This window comes from Oncorhynchus gorbuscha, linkage group LG25 (genome assembly GCF_021184085.1).
Source record: "Oncorhynchus gorbuscha isolate QuinsamMale2020 ecotype Even-year linkage group LG25, OgorEven_v1.0, whole genome shotgun sequence".
In the NCBI taxonomy this organism is placed as follows: Eukaryota; Metazoa; Chordata; class Actinopteri; order Salmoniformes; family Salmonidae; genus Oncorhynchus; species Oncorhynchus gorbuscha.
Genome location: NC_060197.1, coordinates 17,268,577 through 17,292,050, shown reverse-complemented (window position 1 = coordinate 17,292,050; position 23,474 = coordinate 17,268,577). Strand labels below are relative to the sequence as shown.

Sequence of the window (23,474 nt, the reverse complement as noted above, 5' to 3'; positions counted from 1 at the left end):
ACTTTTGACCAGGGACCATATGTAGGAAATAGGGTGCCATTTGGGACAGACAGAGTAATACCTAACACAGCTATCTATAAGTGTTCTATGTGTCTGATATTTCAGTAATTATTAATCATAGGGGAAAATATGCAGAGATGGGGTTGAGGATTCATTTCCTAATTTACTTGTATAAATATTGGGGTTTGAGTGCCAAAGATCATGTTGAATATCAGGCCTTTTCAATTCAGTATCTGATGTACTGTGTAGGCTAACTGAAGGGGACTTACCTCTCTCCACTCCTTATTGCCGATGCCTTGTGTGTACAGAACGCATACTAGATGAAGAGGGAGAAACACAAAAGAACAAGGTTAAATAGGGGACCCTGCATGACCTGTTGAGTGTGAGGAAAATGCATTACAGGGTTACAAACATTATAGGAGGAATATTTTAACAACATCATAATGCTCTAGTGGGGGAAAAAAAACTGAGCTCATTCATGGTGCACTTATTTCAGTAGGGCTTTGAGAATGCACAGCATAATAAACTCATGTTAAGGTAGTCGCACACACACACACACACACACACACACACACACACACACACACACACACACACACACACACACACACACACACACACACACACACACACACACACACACACACACACACACACACACACACACACACACACACACACACATTATTTAATCACTTACTCGGCAGCCCCGAGGAGAGCTGAAGCCAATTTTCCTCTGCACATATGCTTGTTACAGAGGGAAGAGAGGAATGTAGCAAACATAAGAGCAGCCGTTGTCCCGCCATCACTGACATCTCTCTCACACTCCCTCTCCCCCCGTCTCTCACTCTCCTCTCTTTCTCTCTCTCTCTACCTCACTCCCACTATCTCTGGATCTCGCTCTCTCTCCCCTTCTCCCTTCCTTTTCAAAGGCACGCCCAAAGAGAGATATATGACCCCCAAGTCTCACCTGAGACCTGGGAAGAAAAGGCCAAAGTTGTCCTTCTTGCCCCCCCTATCCCTCCCCTGGCTCCTCTCGCTGCCCACTGAAGCATCTTAATCCCGGTAGACTTGAACAGCAGCACTCAGCATGATTAAGACGGCCACTCAGCACAAGTGCCTCCCTACATGAATGTACATGGCCCTGGACCTGGCTCATCATCATAAGCCTATCATCATTAGTCACAAAGCCTCCTTCTCCCTAATCTTTGCCGCAGATCCCATACATGAATATGAATAAATCTGCCTTGAGAATATGACCCGTGACATATGAGCGGAGTCACTTTGATTGACTCACGAGGCGTGAGAAGGAAGGAAGACGCCCTGTTTCTATTTTGGGCTGGAGTTGTGGAGGAGGGGAGAGGAGAGGGGGGCGAGACTCGGGGGCGAGACTCAGAGACAGAATCTCGAGATGCAGAATATTGAGATCAAGAATGTCAAGACAGGCAGAAAAAGGAGACAAGCGGACAAAATGCCTGAAAGAAAAGAAAAACAGAAAGATGAAGAGCATATGTGATGCTTTCTAACCAGAGAGAGAAAGAAAGAAAGAGAAGAGAGCAAGAGAGCAAACGAGAAAGATGGAGATAGAGAGAGAAGGCAATAGTGCCACAACAATACACACATTACTGATTAACACACAGCCCAGAGTGATTCATCAGTAAAACATAATAACACCTACCTACCTACCTAACAGTGGAGGCTGCTGAGGGGAGGACGGCTCATAATAATGGCTGGAATGGAGTCAACGGAGTGGTATCAACATGGAAACCACATCTTTAATACCATTCCACTGACTCCATTACAGCCTTTATTATGAGCCCTCCTCCCCTCAGCAGCCCCACTGACACATACATACAACATTTGGCACCAACTCTCTTGCACTGGCTCTATGCACACTCACTTGACTCTCCCCACGCACTCACACATACTACACTGACACTCCAACACACACATACTACACTGACACTCCAACAGACACATACTACACTGACACTCCAACACACACATACTACACTGACACTCCAACACACACCAAGACACACATACTACACTGACACTCCATAACAGACACATACTACACTGACACTCCAACACACACATACTACACTGACACTCCAACACACACATACTACACTGACACTCCAACAGACACATACTACACTGACACTCCAACACACACATACTACACTGACACTCCAAGACACACATACTACACTGACACTCCAACAGACACATACTACACTGACACTCCAACACACTCCAACACACACATACTACACTGACACTCCAACACACACATACTACACTGACACTCCAACAGACACATACTACACTGACACTCCAACACACACATACTACACTGACACTCCAACAGACACATACTACACTGACACTCCAACACACACATACTACACTGACACTCCAACAGACACATACTACACTGACACTCCAACACACACATACTACACTGACACTCCAACACACACATACTACACTGACACTCCAACACACACATACTACACTGACACTCCATAACACTGACACTCCAACACACACATACACTGACACTCCAACACACACATACTACACTGACACTCCAACACACACATACTACACTGACACTCCAAGACACACATACTACACTGACACTGACACTCCAACACACACATACTACACTGACACTGACACTGACACTCCAACACACACATACTACACTGACACTGACACTCCAACACACACATACTACACTGACACTCCAACACACACATACTACACTGACACTCCAACACACACATACTACACTGACACTCCAACACACACATACTACACTGACACTCCAACAGACACATACTACACTGACACTGACATTCCAACACACACATACTACACTGACACTCCAACACACACATACTACACTGACACTCCAACAGACACATACTACACTGACACTCCAACAGACACATACTACACTGACACTCCAACACACACATACTACACTGACACTCCAACACACACATACTACACTGACACTCCAACACACACATACTACACTGACACTCCAACACACACATACTACACTGACACTGACACTCCAACACACACATACTACACTGACACTCCAACAGACACATACTACACTGACACTCCAACACATACATACTACACTGACACTCCAACACACACATACAACAGACACATACACTACACTGACACTGACACTCCAACAGACACATACTACACTGACACTGACATTCCAACACACACATACTACACTGACACTCCAACAGACACATACTACACTGACACTCCAACAGACACATACTACACTGACACTCCAACAGACACATACTACACTGACACTCCAACAGACACATACTACACTGACACTCCAACAGACACATACTACACTGACACTCCAACAGACACATACTACACTGACACTCCAACACACACATACTACACTGACACTGACACTCCAACTGCATGCTACGTGTTGCTTGTTCTACAGTATATTTCTCTGTCTGCATGCTACATGTTGCTTGTTCTACAGTATATTTCTCTGTCTGCATGCTACATGTTGCTTGTTCTACAGTATGTTTCTCTGTCTGCGCGCTCCCTGTTGCTTGTTCTACAGTATGTTTCTCTGTCTGCATGCTACGTGGTGCTTGTTCTACAGTATCTTTCTCTGTCTGCATGCTACGTGTTGCTTGTTCTACAGTAGGTTTCTCTGTCTGCGCGCTCCATGTTGCTTGTTCTACAGTATGTTCATCTGTCTGCATGCTCTGTGTTGCTTGTTCTACAGCATGTTTCTATGTCTGCATGCTACGTTTTGCTTGTTCTATAGTATGTTTCTCTGTCTGCATGCTCCGTGTTGCTTGTTCCACAGTACGTTCCTCTGTCTGCATGCTACGTGTTTCTTGTTTTACAGTATGTTTCTCTGTCTGCATGCTACGTGTTGCTTGTTCTTCACACAATTACTGTAAAAATAAATTAAATATGTAAAAGTAGGGAGTGATTCACACCTTTATGTGTAATCCATGTTGTATGGCATGTTAATGTATATGAGTTGTATCCATCATAAGATTGTTTGTGAAAGAATCATCCGTTGACAATGTCATTCATCCAGCAACGGATGACTAACATTGAAAAGGCATTGGCTCTGATTCACTAAGTGGGTCGTTGGAAAGGGAAAGGGGGATACCTAGTCCGCTGTACAACTGAATGCATTCAACTGAAATGTGTCTTCCGCATTTAAACAAACCCCTCTGGGCATGTGTCGATAGTGATAGTGTTCGAAAAGAAAGGCAGCGTTGCTCTTGGATCAGCTTTCCCCATTCAAATGTCAGCTTAACTGTTACGCTCGTCGTTTGAATGAGGAGACCAAGGTGCAGCGTGGTAGGCGGACATCTTACTTTTATTAAAATGAACACCGAAAAACAACAAAATACAAAACGAACGTAAAGTTCTGCAGGCTACACAGCAACTATACAAAATCAAGATCCCACAAACTAAGGTGGGAAAAAGGGCTGCCTAAGTATGATCCCCAATCAGAGACAACGATAGACAGCTGCCTCTGATTGGGAACCATACCATGCCAAACAAAGAAATAGGAAAACTAAACTGCCCACTCTAGTCACACCCCGGCCTAACCAAAATAGAGAATTAAAAGGATCTCTAAGGTCAGGGTGTGACATTAACATTATAATTATTTCATAATACTGACGACGTATCAGTTCCAAGAGAGACATTATCACCTACGGTTGCAAATATGGAGATGGCTCATAATGCGCACATTGTTGCACATCATGAAATATAATAAAGGCAAGAATTACAGACATTATAGCTGTACAATTAGCAAAATATAACTAAATTGATTGAACATGAAATTGATTTAAATATGATTGAAATACGCTTAGTGTGAAAAACATTAGAAACGCTCTTTCCCTGACAGACTGAGCAGGTGAATCCAGATGAAAGCTATGATCCCTTATTGATGTCACTTGTTAAATCCACTTCAAATCAGTGTCGATCAAGGAGAGGAGGCAGGTTGAAGTAGGATTTGAAAGCATTGAAACAATTGAGACATGCATTGTGCATGTGTGCCATTCAGAGTGTGAATGGGCAAGATGAAATATTTAAGTGCCTTTGAATGGGGTATGGTAGTAGGTGCCAGGCGGACCGGTTTGAGTATGTCAAGAAGTTCAATGCTACTTGATTTTTCACACTCAACAGTTTCCCATGTGTATCAAGAATGGTCCACCACCCAAAGGACATTCAACCAACTTGGAGTCAACATGGGCCAGCATTTCTGTGGAACGCTTTCGACACATTGTAGAGTCCATGCCCCAACGAATTGAGGCGGTGTTGAGGGCAAAGGGGGTGCAACTCAATATTAGGAAGGTGTTCTTAATGTTTTGTGCACTCAGTGTATGTAGGTCTGTTTGTAGCCTATAGGCCTGCTGTATTAATTGTTTAATGCAGTCACCCACAGTTTTCATTTGAAGCACCTTTTTATCCTAGGCTTGTGTAACAATTGGGAAGACATTGGCAACTTTGTATTTGATTTTGTTCTGAAGTTATCAGCGGTCAAAGAGAGACAGTTAAACATCTTGATTCTATGTTTAGCGGAGGTCTTCGGCATCCAAAGCATCCAACGGCTCACTTAGCTGTTCTACGAGTGGTCTGAAGCGGTCAGTAAATAACAAGCCTTTTACAGTTTTGGGAAACAGCTTTGCGATTTAACCCTTTACATGAGTGAGAATTGGCCTAAATGGATCGGGCTACATTTAAAGGTTTCTTAAAGTCGAAATATGAAAAGGATATACATAAGCATGGTAGTAATTGAAAAGGAACCGTTTGGAGAACCCAACAGTTCACCTGACACAAGACTGAATCCAAATATTCCACTGTACATTTTATGTGAATTTTACATTTTTTTAAAAATGAAGATAACCTGGATACATTCAGTCAGATTACAAGAATATTCCTGAAAAATGTGGGGTAGATGCAACATAAGACAAAGTAATGACAAAGGTTTGAGTGAGATTGACTAATTGGTGTTTCCAAGAGGCCACACACCTCTCCAAAGTTCCTAAGTAATTTTCATGCTCCTTTAAGACTCAAACAAGATTCTTCAACTATAAAGAGGCTTTTTACACTTGTAGTTGTTTTGTTTGGAACACAACCCTGCATCACCGCCATCACACAATTACTGTTGCTGTTGCTCCCAAGTGGCACAGCGGTCTAAGGCACTGCATCTTACTGCAAGAGGCGTCACTGCAGTCCCTGGTTCAAATCCAGGCTGCATCACATCCGGCTGTGATTGGGACTCTGTGATTGGGACTCCCATAGCGTGGCACACAATTGGCCCAGCGTCGTCTGGGTTTGGCCGGGGTAGGCCATCATTGTAAATAATAATTTCTTAACTGACTTTTTAAAATAAAAGTAACACATTACACAAACCAAAAACTGCCCATTTTAAATCACAATCGGGGTCAGGTAGGCATCATTTTAAAGCTTGTTCATTTTACTGTACAGCCACATCGTTCCAATTTAGGGGCTTATCAGTGCCCAAATCTGCCATTTTCAACCCGTATATGGGTACGAGTGTAATGGGCTACCAATGCGAATACGAAGGTTGTAATGACGCTTTTGGGAAAATGGGCCCAGACAGAGAGAGGAGGTTGGATACGGAGTGTGAGGATGGGTTAAGACAGGTTAGGTCTTGGATTAGGGCATAGAAAGGTTAAATGATTGAACAGCAGGGCTGGGGTCAATTCCGTTTCAATTCCAGTTGATTCAGGAAGTTCACTGAAATTCCAATTTTCTTCATAGCTTTTCTAGGAGGAAGAATTTGAATTGTTGTTGGAATTCGGTAAACTTTCTGAATTGACTGGAATTGAAATGGACCAATCCTGCTGAAAGGATAGAATACTTGTTGGAGATGTTTTGGCTCATCAGTAGAGCCGAAGCTTCAGGAAGCCCCCAGGCACACTCACACACTTACCATTTATACAGAAACATTGTTATAGAACAGATATTACCGTGTCATTGTGAAACAAACAAATGAACAGAAAACCATCATCTTACTTGGGTCTGATTTGGAGAAGGTATCCATGTCCAGCAGATTTCTGTGAAGAGGAAACAAACAGGAGGGAGCGAGGTGTGAATAAGTAAAACTGACACCATGTTGCTTCGTTAAGCACAACGAGACGTTGATTGGCTCATTAAGGCTCTCGTTAGTTAAGGCAGGGAACACCGTTGGGGATAGATACAGGATACAAGCGTGACAGACAGGATTGCGTCTCAAATGGCAACCTATTCCCTTAATATTACACTACTTTTCACCAGAGCCCAATGGTCAATAGGGTGCCATTTGGGAAGAGAGACATGAGCGTCATGCTCTGATTGGCTAGCAGATGAGGCCTGTAAACGAGGGATTGCTATAGCAGCCGTTACAGAGCGGAACGGGTCTCGTCTTCTCAGGCTAATTACCAGACAGAGAAAGATTAAGGTAAGGGAGAGAGGCGGACATGAAATGCACACTGACAGTGCTGTTTAAAAGCCCCATCCGTTATGATCAGTGACACCTCCTATATCATGATACTCAGGAGGGGGTTTATAATGAAGGCATCATCAGTGATCAGTAACACCTCCTGTGCACCTCCCTTGGGATGGGGCCGCCTTTCAACCCCCTAGTCCCAACCCCTAGAGGTTCAGTCAATTAAACTATTAATTTACAGTAAACAGACGAAACTACCCCTAAGCCCCTACCCATGAACACCTTCAAACCCCACTGGAATCAATGACTCGTTTACAAACAAAATAGCATTTCAAGGCGGGTGGGGGTTAAGGTTAACTCCACAACCAGAGACAGATCTTGCACCAGTCATAAAGCATTTAAACTTCACTCTGGGAGTTGGAGAATATTTATCAAATAGGGCTGGGAAGATTGACTAATTTAAAGCAGGGGATTTGGGTAATACAGTTACCTCCAATATAATTGAGCTGTTCTTCAGTGAATTTGCTGGAGTGATTCCGACACACATCCATTCATCCTATAAGATCAGGATTCGATGAAGGAATGGGGGGGGGGGGTGGATGGAGTGAGGGAACGTGTCACGCCCCGACCTGAGAGAGCCTTTTATTCTCTAATTTGGCTAGTCGGGGTGTGACTAGGGTGGGTACTCTAGTTTTTCTATTTCTATGTTGGCCTGGTATGGTTTCCAATCAGAGGCAGCTGTCTATCATTATCTCTGATTGGGGATCATATTTAGGCAGCCTTTTCCCACTGGGTTATTGTGGGATCTTGTTTTTTGTGTTGATGCCTGTGAGCTCTACAGAACGTCAAGTATCGTTTATTCTTTGTTGTTTTGTTGTTCGGTTCTCCTTAAAATAAAAAATGTTGAACCGATTCCAGGGTGCGCTTTGGTTTGAGTATGATTACAACGACGATCGTGACAGAACGTGAGATGAGATACAGTAAGTGACTTCACTGCCATGGCTTGGAAACGTTAAAGGTTCTGCAGGGAGAGATAACTACCCTTCTGACCTGCTGGTGCATGTCCCATTGAACTATCCCTGACACTTACTGAGCTGTGTAAAGGTGATGAAATGTCAGGAAATTCTGACATGTTCCACTTTATCCCGTTAAAGCCCAGGGTTCAGCAGAGGCTTTGGTCTGCTGTAGGACAGGAGGGAACACTGATTTGTCTGTGTCCATGCCTTCCTGTTTCCTGTTACCCATGTTGCTCACTGACTCACTCACTTTGTCAGTGAGTGTATGCGTGGATGCATGTGTGTGTGTGTGTGTGTGTGTGTGTGTGTGTGTGTGTGTGTGTGTGTGTGTGTGTGTGTGTGTGTGTGTGTGTGTGTGTGTGTGTGTGTGTGTGTGTGTGTGTGTGTGTGTGTGTGTGTGTGTGTGTGTGTGTGTGTGTGTGTGTGTGTGAAAATGTCTAAAAGCTGCAGAGGCTATAATAGGGTCTGCCAAGTCGTGACGGCATTTTAAACCAGGCTTCCTTCATCATAGCAGGAGATAAATATTTTAGCCAGACTGTGTTGGCTGGTTACATCACTGAAACGGTCCCTTTGGTCCTTGCTGTGTGTGTAATGGGCCCCTGGATTCCCCCTGTGTGTGTGTGTCAGCATCAGGGCAGTATCGGTCATTACATTTAGTCAGCCGGTGATTGTCAAGCAAATATGTTCTTATTGGGCCTTCCTGTGTGGACCAGCTCAACTAGCCAAATAACTGTGGGCTCCAGCCTCCACCAATCTTAACTCAAATGGCTCCCAAATCTGACCTAGCAACAAGTGATAACTGACCCAAATCTGCTATGGCACAATTGCATCAACATGGTTTTGACCAGTTTTGTGTGGATACTAATATTTGTGACATGATCACAAAATGTATGCCATCTTTGTATCCTCATTTCAAAAAGTACTGTGTCCTCATTTATAATATTCACGAACCAGGGGACAGTGATCCCCTTCAACAACCCCCAAGTGAAGGTCTCCCTGGCAGCCAACACCTTCACCCATCACTGGCCACGCCGAGACCAAGCAGCTGATAGAGATGCTCCCCAGCATCCAGCCTAGCCTCTGGGGACTGGCTGAGGCTCTGCCAAAAAACTGCTGAGAACTGACTCCAGATCTGATCAAATAAGTTTGTGTCTCTGTCACCTCATCTCCCCAGGAGGGTAAGGAGGACAGAAGGCCAATGCCCCTGAGATTCACCCAGTGTGAGGGCCATCAGTCACAGTGCATAACAAACCTGACATCTGAGAACAAGTGGGGGAGGAGAGAGATCTGACACCAGGCCAGACAAATCTCTTTAGAAAAGAAAATGGGAAAAAGACCAAAGCACCAACAGAACCATAAGAGCAGGTGTCTATCTGGCTGGCTGGCTGTCCCCAGTAGGTGAGGAAGAAATAGAGAGGGAAAGAGAGACAGACGGGGATAGATGAGTGTGAGAAGAGAGGTTTAATTATTCTAAAAGCCTTTTAGAGCTCTTTTAAACAGAGAGAGAAGTACTCTTTGGCAATAAGTACATTGTTAGGTCATGCCAATAAAGCAAATTGAATTGAACTGTATTGATAGTGAAAGACAGATGGGGAGAGAGAGAGAAAGGCACTGTCTGTCACGTGTAAGTCACGCCCCCCTCCTAGTCACCAAGCCCCAGCGAGGCCAGACTCGGTCCTCTGTCCTCTTCACTCGGACCGAGTGATGGAATGTCTCAGCTACAACGGTAACCATAGCAACCGTCCAACATCTAGTTTTTTGGGGGTAGGAGTATTTATCCCACTCAGACAGCCGCTCCCGATTAGACGATATAAGTTTGACATCAGCCCTTTGCTCCTTAAAAACAGGAGAAGAGACAAGAGCTGTTACACAGAGTAAATAGCAAGATGGCACTGACAGATATGGCAGCTCTTTATTGCAGTATTTTGTTTTTCTGGTGTTACCCCCCAGGGCAATTGAACTGATTCCAAATGCTGATCCGAACACCGCCGGCGGAGAAGAGGTATTCGGAGTGGACGCCTAGTCCGACTCAGGAGGCGCGCACACCATCCACCTTTTCCGAGTATATTACTCACTAATGTTCAGTCTCTGGATAATAAAGTAGATGAGCTCAGGGCGAGAATCTCCTTCCAGAGAGACATACTCTGTTTCACAGAAACATGGCTCTCTCGATATATACTGTCTTTGTCCATACAGCCAGCTGGGTTCTCAATATATCGCACAGATAGGAATAAAGAAGTCTCCGGGAAGAAGAAAGGTGGGGGTGTATGTTTCATGATTAACCACTCATGGTGGGATTGTGATAACATAAAGACACTCAACTCATTTTGTTCACCTGACCTAGAATAGCTCACAATCAAAGGCCGACCGTATTACCTCTCAAGATAATTCTCTTCGGTTATAGTCACAGCTGTGTATATTCCCCTTCAAGCCAATACCACGACGGCCCTTAAAGAACTTCCCTGGATTTTAGGCAAACTGGAAACCACATATCCTGAGGCAGTATTTATTGTAGCTGGGGATTTTAACAAGGCAAAGTTGAGGAAAACGCTACAGAAGTTTTATCAACACATTGACTGTAGTACTCGTGCTGCTGCTACTCCAACTTCCGGGATGCCTACATGGCCCTTCCCTGCCCTCCCTTCGGCAAATCTGATCACGACTCCATTTTGCTCATCCCTTCCTATAGGCAGAAACTCAAACAGGAAGTACCCGTGCTAAGGACTATTCAATGCTGGTATGACCAATCGGAATCCACGCTTCAAGATTGTTTTGATCACGTGGACTGGGATATGTTCCAGGTAGCCTCAGAGAATAACATAACATACAAATACCAGGATACGGTGACTGAGTTTGTAGGGGATGTTGTACCCACTGTGACTAAAACCTATCCTACCAGAAACCGTGGATAGATGGCAGCATTTGCGCAAGACTGAAAGCGTGAAACACCACATTCAAACATGGCAATGTGACTGGGAACATGACCAAATACAAAACAGTGTTGTTATTCCCTTTGTAAGGCAATCAAACAGGAAAAACGTCAGTATAGGGTAGGGATGCACAATATATCGGCGAACATATCGGAATCGGCCGATATTAGCTAAAAATGCCAACAACGGTATCGCCCAATGTCTAATTTGATGTTAAATCTACGGTACATACCAATATAACATAGGTACATGATGTAATGACACCGCGTAAAATGTTGCGCTACACGTGCAACACAGCATTCATAACCTAGCCCACACAATGTCTGCTGTGTGGATTGTGCAGTCAACAAGTCGAGTAGTCATTTGAATGAGTAACAATATTTCAGCGAGACAACTCAAAGGCAAAATCCATTAAAGCCTAGATAATGGAATTCATTGCCCTTGACAATCAACCATTCTCTGTCGTGGGTGATGTTGGCGTTCGCCGACTGGTCGAGCACCGGTCGAGTGTGCTATTTTCTGATGTTGCCTTACACAGTAATAGCGTCACTGTTATTAGCTTCACGACATACATACTGTGGAACACCGTTTGGGTCTTCGCGTTGGTAATAAAGCATCATTTGTTTGACCGCAACTTCTGGGATAGCTTTAGCATGGTACCTAGCTATCACCAATACAATTGTTCGCCTATTGAAATTGAACTTCAGTTGATGAAAAGAAATAGCTAGCCAGCTACTTAACCCAGTCCCGGACTAGGGACTGTAGTTATGCCTCCTGCACTGAGATGCAGTGCCATACACACATGGACGCAGCAGTCTTAACTATTTAACTCTACTAGAATGCTTAAAATGCCGCAAAAATGTTCAATATCGGTATCGTGTTTTTAGGCAAGGAAAATAATGGATATCGGTATCGCCCAAAAATGTAACATCGCTACTATAGAGACAAAGTGGAATAGCAATTCAACGGCTCAGACACAAGACATATGTGGCCAACGTGAGTAAGACATTTAAGCGTGTTAACCCTCACAAGGCTACCGGCACTGACAGCATCCCTAGCAGCGTCCTCAGAGCATCCGCAAACCAGCTTGCTGGAGTGCTTACCGACATAGTCAATCTCTCCCTATCCCAGTCTGCTGCCCCCACTTGCTACAAGATGTCCACAATTGTTTCTGTACCCAAGAAAGCAAAGCTAACTGAAGTATATGACTATCGCCCCGTAGCACTCACTTTTGTCATCATGAAGTGCTTTGAGAGGATAGTTAAGGAATATATATCTACCGTACCTGACACTACAGGCCTACTACAATTTTCTTACCGCCCCAATAGATCCACAGACGATGCAATCACCATCTCACTGCACACTGCCCAATCCCATCTGGACAAGAGGAATACCTATGTAAGAACACTGTTCATTGACTACAGCTCAGCATTCAACACTATAGTACTCTCCAAGCTCATCATTAAGTTTGGGGCCCTGAGACTGAATCGTGGCCTGTGCAACTGGGTCCTGAACGGGCTACCCCCAGATGGTGAAGGTAGGAAACAACATTTCCACTTCACTGATCTTCAACACAGGAGCCCCACAAGGGTGCATGCACAGCCCCCTCCTGTACTCCCTGTTCACCCATGACTGCAAGGCCATACACACGCCCCTCCAACTCAATCATCAAGTATGCAGACGACACAACAGAACTAGGCCTGATTACGAACAATGACGAGACAGCCTACAGAGAGGAGGTTCAGGGCCTGGGACCGTGGTGCCAGGAAAATAACCTCACACTTAATGTCGCCAAAACAAAGGAGCTGATCGTGAACTTCAGGAAACAGCGGAGGGAGCACGTCCCTATCCACCTAGACGGGACAGCAGTGGAGCAGGTGGAAAGCTTCAAGTTCCTAGGTGTACACATCACTGAAGATCTGAAATGGTCCACCCACACAGACAGTGTGGTGAAGAAGGCGCACCTGAAACCAACAAACTTTTACAGATGCACAATTCAGAGCATCCTGTCGGGCTGTATCACCACCTGGTACGGCAACTGCACTGCCCGCAACCGCAGGGCTCTCTAGAGGGTGGTGCAGTTTGCCCAACGCATCATCGGGGGCAAACTACCTGCCCTCCAGGACACCTACAACACCCGATGTCACAGGAAGGCCAAAAAGATCAAGGACAACAACCACCCAAGCCCCTGCCTGTTCACCCCACTATCATCCAGAAGGCGAGGTCAGTACAGGTGCATCAAAGCTGGGACCGAGAAACTGAAAAACAGCTTCTATCTCAAGGTCATCAGATTGTTAAATAGCCATCAATAGGCGGCTTCCACCCGGTTACATAACCCTGCACCTTAGACTGCTGCCCCATATACATAGACTTGAAATTACTGGCCACTTTAATAATGGAACACTAGTCACTTTAATAATGTTTACATATTTTTGCTTTACTCATCTCATATGTATATACAGTATTCTATTCTAATGTATTTTAGTCTATGCCATTCTGACATTGCTCATCCTGTTATTTTACTTTTAGGTTCTGCGTATTGCTGTGAATTGTTAGATATTACTGCACTGTTGGAGCTGGAAACACAGGCATATCGCTACACCCACAATAACATCTGCTAAACAACATGAAAAGTAACAATTTATTTGGTAGTATCCCCCTTCTGTCTTCCCATTGCCTCTCTCCTCTCCCTCTCGCTATCTCTGATGAGATGTGTTCATACAGACATTTAATTTAATGAACATATCAAGCATGTCTCTATGATCGGCTCACAAATGAGAGATCGCCACTTGGTTATGACAGCATTACCATGACAACCCACTGAACATGTGGCAGACCCCCAGGACCCTGACCTACATTACCCATCATCCTCTACTGTGCTACTCAAGAAATAGATTTTACCTGAATGGAATGAAGTCACACACACAGTACAGTTCCAGCCCCACCCCATGTAGAGTAAGACAAGGCACTTCAGAATTAGAAGGAAAAAAACTGCAACACCAGGTTCTGATCTGTGAAACTGTGACTTAACCAGGGATATTACGGTCCTGCTGGTCATGGGTAACACTCTCACTGCATGGAGAGAAAACAATAAAAGGAGAGGGGAGACGAGAGGAGGTAAGATTGTAAATGTGAGCAAACATTTTCTCTCCTTTCCTCTCTTCTCACATTCTCTCCTGTCTTCTCCTCTTCTGTCCTCTCTCCTTGGAGTGGGAGAGGGGTTTTTCCCAGAACAGTCAGATCTCACAGGGGGCCTTTCCTCCCTCTCTTTCCCTTCCCTCTCACCTCTTGCTCCCCTCTCTCTTCGCTTTCTCTTCCCAGTGTGGCCTAGATAATGGATCCACGGAGAATACACCATCACACTGAACTAGATACAGTCACCACCATAGAAGAAAACGGCTCTGCCAAACACACACAGTGTGCCGATTGTAACTCAAAGTGTGGTGTAGAATATTACATCTGCACTTCCATACAGCCACAGTACCAAAGAACAAAAAACACTCAAGCTGTGAGATTCCTTCTGCCTGTTGTAGTAGTGAACATAGTGCTAGGATTCTAATCTTAGAAACATAACATTGCCTACCTACCTCCACATTGAAGGAGACCCTGATACAGAAACAAATTAGGGGAATATATGCAGTGTACCTTCTTCATTTAGATGTGATTGTATCTCATACAAATGGGAATACTACAGAATAACAGACTAGACACAAACAGTACCACTCAAAAGTTTGGACACACCTACTCATTAAAAGTTTTTATTTATTTTTTACTATTTTATACATTGCAAAATAATAGTGAAGATACCAAGACTATGAAATAACACACATGGAATCGTGTAGTAACCAAATAAGTGTTAAATCAAAATATATTTTAGATTCTTCAAAGTAGTCACCCTTTGCCTTGATGACAGCTTTGCACACTCTTGGTATTCTCTCAACCAGCTTCATGACAAATGCTTTTCCAACAGTCTTGAAGGAGTTCCCACATATGCTGAGTACTTATTGGCAGCTTTTCCTTCACTCTGTGGTCCAACTCATCCCAAACCATCTTAATTGGGTTGAGGTCGGGGGATTGTGGAGGCCAGGTCATCTGATGCAGCACTCCATCAAATAGCCCTTACACAGCCTGGATGTGTGTTGGGTCATTGTCCTGTTGAAAAACAAATGATAGCGCAAACCAGATAGGAAGGAGTATCACTGCAGAATGCTGTGGTAGCCATGCTGGTTAAGTGTGGCTTGAATTCTAAATAAATCACTGACAGTGTCACGAGCAAAGCACCCCCACACCTCCTCCATGCTTCACGTTGCGAACCACACATGGAGGCAATCCGTTCGCCTACTCTGCGTCTCACAAAGACACAGCAGTTAGAATCCAAAAATCTCAAATTTGGACAGATTTCCTCCAGTCTAATGTCCATTGCTTGTGTTGTTTGGCCCCAAGCAAGTCTCTTTCTCTTATCTGTGTCCTTCAGTAGTGGTATATTTCCAACAATTCAACCATGAAGGCCTGATTCATGCAGTCTCCTCTGAACAGTTGATGTTGAGATGGGTCTGTTACTTGAACTCTGTGAAGCATTTACTTGGGCTGCAATCTGAGGTGCAGTTAACTCGAATGAACTTATCCTCTGCAGCAGCGGTAACTCTGGGTCTTCCTTTCCTGTTGCGGTCCTCATGAGAGCCAGTTTCATCATAGCGCTTGATGGTTTTTGCGACTGCACTTGACGAAACGTTCAAAGTTCTTAATTTTCCGCAATGACTGACCTTCATGTCTTAAAGTAATGATCACTGCCCGCACCTGCCCGCCTGTCCAGCATCACTACTCTGGACTAGAGGTCGACCGATTATGATTCTTCAACGCCGATTCCGATAATTAGAGGATCAATAAGGCCGACACCGATTAAATCGGCCGATTTAAAAAATACAAATAAATATATTTTTTAATGTATTTGTAATAATGACAATTACAACAATACTGAATTAACACTTATTTTAACTTAATATAATACATCCATAAAATCAATTTAGCCTTTAGTGTTGGAGAAGAACGTAAAAGTGCAATATGTGCTATGTAAGAAAGCTAACGTTTCAGTTCTTTGCTCAGAACATGAGAACATATGAAAGCTGGTGGTTCCTTTTAACATGAGTCTTCAATATTCTCAGGTAAGAAGTTTTAGAATGTAGTTATTATAAGACTATTTCCCTCTATACCATTTGTATTTCATTAACCTTTGACTATTGGATGTTCTTATAGGCACTTTAGTATTGCCAGTGTAACAGTATAGCTTCCGTCCCTCTACTCGCTCCTCCCTGGGCTCAAACCAGCAACACAACGACAACAGCCACCACATCGAAGCCACATTACCCATGCAGAGCAAGGGAAACAACCACCCCAAGGCTCAGAGCAAGTGAAGTTTGAAACGCTATTAGCGAGCGCTAACTAGCTAGCCATTTCACTTCGGACACACCAGCCTCATCTCGGTAGTTGATAGGTTTGAAGTCATAAACAGTACAATGGTTGATGCACAATGAAGAGCTGCTGGCAAAACGAACCAAAGTGCTGTTTGAATGAATGTTTACGCGCCTGCTTCTGCCTACCACAGCTCAGTCAGATACTTAGATACTTGTATGCTCAGTCAGATTATATGCAACATAGGACACTAGATAATATCAACCATGTGTAGTTAACTAGTGATTATGATTGATTGTTTTTTATTGGATAAGTTTAACGCTAGCTAGCAACTTACCTTGGCTTACTGCATTTGCGTAACAGGCAGTCTCCTTGTGGAGTGCAACGAGAGAGAGGCAGGTCGTTATTGCGTTGGACTAGTGAACTGTAAGGTTGCAAGATTGGATCCCCAGAGCTGACAAGGTGGAAATCTGTCTTTCTGCCCCTGAACGAGGCAGTTAACCCACCGTTCCTAGGCCGTCATTGAAAATAAGAATGTGTTCTTAACTGACTTGCCTAGTTAAATAAAGATTAAATAAAGATTTTTTTTTAAGTAATATAGATCTATATTAAAAAAAAAAAAAAATCGGCAAATCGGCGCTAAAAAAATACAGATTTCCGATTGTCATAACTTGAAATTGGCCCGATTAATTGGTCGACCTGTACTCTGGAAGGTTCTGACTTAGAATATGTGGACAACTACAAATACCTAGGTGTCTGGTTAGACTGTAAACTCTCCTTCCAGACTCACATTAAGCATCTCCAATACAAAATTACATTAGAATCAGCTTCCTATTTCAAAACAAAGCATCCTTCACTCATGCTGCCAAACATACCCTCGCAAAACTGACCATCCTACCGATCCTTCGGCGATGTCATTTACAAAATAGCCTCCAACACTCTACTCAACATATTGAATGCAGTCGATCACAGTGCCATCCGTTTTCTACTGTATGATTGACTGTTTGTTTATTCCATGTGTAACTCTTTGTTGTTGTATGTGTCTTAACTGCTTTTCCTTATCTTGGCCAGGTCACAGTTCTTAAATGAGAACTTGTTCTCAACTAGCCTACCTGGTTAATTAAAGGTGAAATAAAACATTTAAATGGTTTTCTATTTCCATGGCGGCTTGTACTGTATGAAAGGACATGGATATGAGTGTGGCAACATTGGCAACAGAGCAGGATTATGCTTAGCAACATCTGGAGAGAACAGGAGCAATAGAGCATGCTAATATGAGGAGGCTTTTCAACAGGTCACTGAGCCCAGCTCCACAGGTAGAAGCTAGCTATGTCTGTCTGTCTTTCGGTCTCCCCTCTCTCTACATTTTCCCTATATCTTTCTCCCTATCCCTCCCTCTTTCTTTCTCACACACATGATCATTTCTCGCAAAGTACACCTCTTTCATACACACACACACACACACACACACACACACACACACACACACACACACACACACACACACACACACACACACACACACACACACACACACACACACACACACACACACACACACACACACAGAGAGAAAGAGAGCATCAGCAGCGCTGTGGCTTGTATATTCTCTGTGCCTCTCTCGGAGAGACCTGCCCTAATTTTTACTGACAAGCTGGGCTGGGTGAGCAAAGAGACTAGGCAGTGTGTACGCATGTGATCACCTTCGCACACACAACACACAATTAATATTTCAACCTGTGCTTGCCATGTTTTACATTATTAGGCAAATCCACTCTTATGTCAACATGCAAACTCAGTGGTGGTCATGAGTGACATGCCACAGAAGTATAGCCCTTCTTCTGAGACACAACTAGGCATTACCATTTACTATAAACCCTGGCAGATGTAGTTAATATGCTTATCTCTTTCTTTTCACTCTGTTTCCCTGCACCCCCCTTCCCCCTCCTTCCCCTCTCAATCTCAGGTCTTACCACCATCTATCAATGTATCCCGTCTTAGCTAGGCACAATAACACATTTACTGAATTGTCATTGTTTTATTCATGGATTCTGTTGAGAACCCATTCTGATTGATTGAAGGTGATATCCTGTCTGTCTGTCTGTTTCTCTCGCTAAGATTCTCTCTGACCTTTCCTCCAACTCTCTCTCCACTCTCTTCCCCTCCTCCACCTCGCTCCCTCTCTTACACTCCCGCTTCCCTTGCTCCACTGTGCCAGTCCTCCAGCAGAGAGGAGAGCCCAGTAGAGGAAAGGCTGTTAAGGCTGGCAGTATGGCAGCAGCATGGCAGGGCAGCAGGCCAATGGGAGCCAGGGGATCCATAAGCAGTGCAGAGAAGAGCAGAGCGTTTGTCTGCCTCCCCAGGGTAGAGATGAGAGAGGGGACACCCAGAGGAATATTAACTACAAGAGAGATGTGACCAGGGTGGGGATTACTATATTGGGCCTATGAGAGTACCCCACTCACTGGAATGTGCCGAGTCTGTCTGTGTGTGTGTGTTAGTCATACCCTCTGTTTATCTCTCTCAAACCATCTCTTCTCTCCCTCCTTCTTTCTATATGACTCAAGAGGAGGACACGACGGGTCCATTAAATCTTATTACGACGTGTTCGTAAATCATTACTGTAGCGTTTCTATCTGATGGCATCTGATTGACATCTTTGTCATTTAAGTATATGGAAATTAGAGTACATGAACAAACACACACACAAATGACTGATACCCACATGCAAGACTACATATTTCTTAGCACGGAGAGAAAGAGACCGAGAGAGACAGAACATGAACATGTTGACATAAGAGTGGATTTGAAATTCCGGTTCCGGTTGGAGCGAGTGGTCGCATCTGCACGTCGCTCCAACGGGTAGTATAACTTTTTCATTATATTTCATTATATCACAACGGTTTGATTTGTCTTATCTTAGCAATTTCTTCTCAGCTAGCTACATAGCCGTCTTTGTATCAAAGATAATTGCGTAATTATCGTATTTCGCCGTCCTAACGTAGTCTTCACTAGCCAGCTAGCTAACGTCCACTGATTAGCTGCACTGAGAAACTTTTACACTCAACTGAACGACTTGATTAGTTTAGTGTTAGCTACCTACATAGCTGTCTTTGCTGTCTTCGTATCATCGTATCATCGTATCCAAGATAATTGTGTTGTTTAGGTTTAGAGTGTGTAGTCTTAGAGTGATTATCTTAATTTACCGAGGTTAGCTAGCCAGCTATTTGTCGTCCTTAACGTAGGTGACTCTGCTAGCTAGCCAACAGCTAGCCAACGCTAGCCAACGTCTTCTGTATAGAACTCAACTACCCGGTCGCATTCACAGGTTGTATCACATTTTCACTTCATTTCATTACAGTACAACGGTTTGATTTGTTTGATCGTAGCTAGCTACTTAGCTAGCTACATAGCCGTCTTTGTATCAAAGATAATTGTGTAGTCTAGAGCGATTTTCTAGGTTCGCTAGCCATCTATTGTCGTTCTTTTAACGCAACGTAACGTAAACAACACTGCTAGCTAGCCTGCTAGCCCCGAATAGCAACACTGCAGAAACTATTACACTCAACGGAATGACTTGATTAGTGTAGTGTCAACAACGCACCCACTGCCAGCTGGCCTACTTCAGCAGTACTGTATCATTTTAATCATTTTAGTCAATAAGATTCTTGCTACGTAGCTTAACTTTCTGAACATTCGAGACGTGTAGTCCACTTGTCATTCCAATCTCCTTTGCATTAGCGTAGCCTCTTCTGTAGCCTGTCAACTATGTGTCTGTTTATCCCTGTTCTCTCCTCTCTGCACAGACCATACAAACGCTCCTCACCGCGTGGCCGCGGCCACCCTACTCTGGTGGTCCCAGCGCGCACGACCCACGTGGAGTTCCAGGTCTCCGGTAGCCTCTGGAACTGCCAATCTGCGGTCAACAAGGCAGAGTTCATCTCAGCCTATGCCTCCCTCCAGTCCCTCGACTTCTTGGCACTGACGGAAACATGGATCACCACAGACAACACTGCTACTCCTACTGCTCTCTCTTCGTCCGCCCACGTGTTCTCGCACACCCGAGAGCATCTGGTCAGCGGGGTGGTGGCACCGGGATCCTCATCTCTCCCAAGTGGTCATTCTCTCTTTCTCCCCTTACCCATCTGTCTATCGCCTCCTTTGAATTCCATGCTGTCACAGTTACTAGCCCTTTCAAGCTTAACATCCTTATCATTTATCGCCCTCCAGGTTCCCTCGGAGAGTTCATCAATGAGCTTGATGCCTTGATAAGCTCCTTTCCTGAGGACGGCTCACCTCTCACAGTTCTGGGCGACTTTAACCTCCCCACGTCTACCTTTGACTCTTTCCTCTCTGCCTCCTTCTTTCCACTCCTCTCCTCTTTTGACCTCACCCTCTCACCTTCCCCCTACTCACAAGGCAGGCAATACGCTCGACCTCATCTTTACTAGATGCTGTTCTTCCACTAACCTCACTGCAACTCCTCCAAGTCTCCGACCACTGCCTTGTATCCTTTTCCCTCTCTCGCTCTCATCCAACACCTCCCACACTGCCCCTACTCGGATGGTATCGCGCCGTCCCAACCTTCGCTCTCTCTCCCCCGCTACTCTCTCCTCTTCCATCCTATCATCTCTTCCCTCCGCTCAAACCTTCTCCCACCTATCTCCTGATTCTGCCTCCTCAACCCTCCTCTCCTCCCTCTCTGCATCCCTTGACTCTCTATGTCCCCTATCCTCCAGGCCGGCTCGGTCCTCCCCTCCCGCTCCGTGGCTCGATGACTCATTGCGAGCTCACAGAACAGGGCTCCGGGCAGCCGAGCGGAAATGGAGGAAAACTCGCCTCCCTGCGGACCTGGCATCCTTTCACTCCCTCCTCTCTACATTTTCCTCCTCTGTCTCTGCTGCTAAAGCCACTTTCTACCACGCTAAATTCCAAGCATCTGCCTCTAACCCTAGGAAGCTCTTTGCCACCTTCTCCTCCCTCCTGAATCCTCCGCCCCCTCCCCCCCCTCCTCCCCTCTCTGCAGATGACTTCGTCAACCATTTTGAAAAGAAGGTCGACGACATCCGATCCTCGTTTGCTAAGTCAAACGACACCGCTGGTTCTGCTCACACTGCCCTACCCTGTGCTCTGACCTCTTTCTCCCTCTCTCTCCAGATGAAATCTCGCGTCTTGTGACGGCCGGCCGCCCAACAACCTGCCCGCTTGACCCTATCCCCTCCTCTCTTCTCCAGACCATTTCCGGAGACCTTCTCCCTTACCTCACCTCGCTCATCAACTCATCCCTGACCGTTGGCTACGTCCCTTCCGTCTTTAAGAGAGCGAGAGTTGCACCCCTTCTGAAAAAACCTACACTCGATCCCTCCGATGTCAACAATTACAGACCAGTATCCCTTCTTTCTTTTCTCTCCAAAACTCTTGAACGTGCCGTCCTTGGCCAGCTCTCCCGCTATCTCTCTCTGAATGACCTTCTTGATCCAAATCAGTCAGGTTTCAAGACTAGTCATTCAACTGAGACTGCTCTCCTCTGTATCACGGAGGCGCTCCGCACTGCTAAAGCTAACTCTCTCTCCTCTGCTCTCATCCTTCTAGATCTATCGGCTGCCTTCGATACTGTGAACCATCAGATCCTCCTCTCCACCCTCTCCGAGTTGGGCATCTCCGGCGCGGCCCACGCTTGGATTGCGTCCTACCTGACAGGTCGCTCCTACCAGGTGGCGTGGCGAGAATCTGTCTCCTCACCACGCGCTCTCACCACTGGTGTCCCCCAGGGCTCTGTTCTTGGCCCTCTCCTATTCTCGCTATACACCAAGTCACTTGGCTCTGTCATAACCTCACATGGTCTCTCTTATCATTGCTATGCAGACGACACACAATTAATCTTCTCCTTTCCCCCTTCTGATGACCAGGTGGCGAATCGCATCTCTGCATGTCTGGCAGACATATCAGTGTGGATGACGGATCACCACCTCAAGCTGAACCTCGGCAAGACGGAGCTGCTCTTCCTCCCGGGGAAGGACTGCCCGTTCCATGATCTCGCCATCACGGTCGACAACTCCATTGTGTCCTCCTCCCAGAGCGCCAAGAACCTTGGCGTGATCCTGGACAACACCCTGTCGTTCTCAACTAACATCAAGGCGGTGGCCCGTTCCTGTAGGTTCATGCTCTACAACATCCGCAGAGTACGACCCTGCCTCACACAGGAAGCGGCGCAGGTCCTAATCCAGGCACTTGTCATCTCCCGTCTGGATTACTGCAACTCGCTGTTGGCTGGGCTCCCTGCCTGTGCCATTAAACCCCTTCAACTCATCCAGAACGCCGCAGCCCGTCTGGTGTTCAACCTTCCCAAGTTCTCTCACGTCACCCCGCTCCTCCGTTCTCTCCACTGGCTTCCAGTTGAAGCTCGCATCCGCTACAAGACCATGGTGCTTGCCTACGGAGCTGTGAGGGGAACGGCACCTCAGTACCTCCAGGCTCTGATCAGGCCCTACACCCAAACAAGGGCACTGCGTTCATCCACCTCTGGCCTGCTCGCCTCCCTACCACTGAGGAAGTACAGCTCCCGCTCAGCCCAGTCAAAACTGTTCGCTGCCCTGGCCCCCCAATGGTGGAACAAAC

The 23,474-nt window shown here is 45.3% G+C and overlaps 1 protein-coding gene across 4 annotated transcripts in view; it reads right to left on the bottom strand.

Annotated features, from left to right (window-relative positions):
- The window catches only part of LOC124013818 (copine-8-like), a 112,639-nt gene that overhangs the window by 75,248 nt on the left and 13,917 nt on the right, over positions 1–23,474 (bottom strand). For all 4 annotated transcript variants that reach the window (XM_046328368.1, XM_046328369.1, XM_046328370.1 and 1 more), the window contains exons 2-3: positions 7,090–7,130; positions 270–316 (exon numbers count right to left, since the gene is read on the bottom strand). In XM_046328368.1, the coding sequence (XP_046184324.1) occupies positions 270–316; positions 7,090–7,130 (88 nt within the window). The remainder of the gene's footprint in view (positions 1–269; positions 317–7,089; positions 7,131–23,474) is intronic.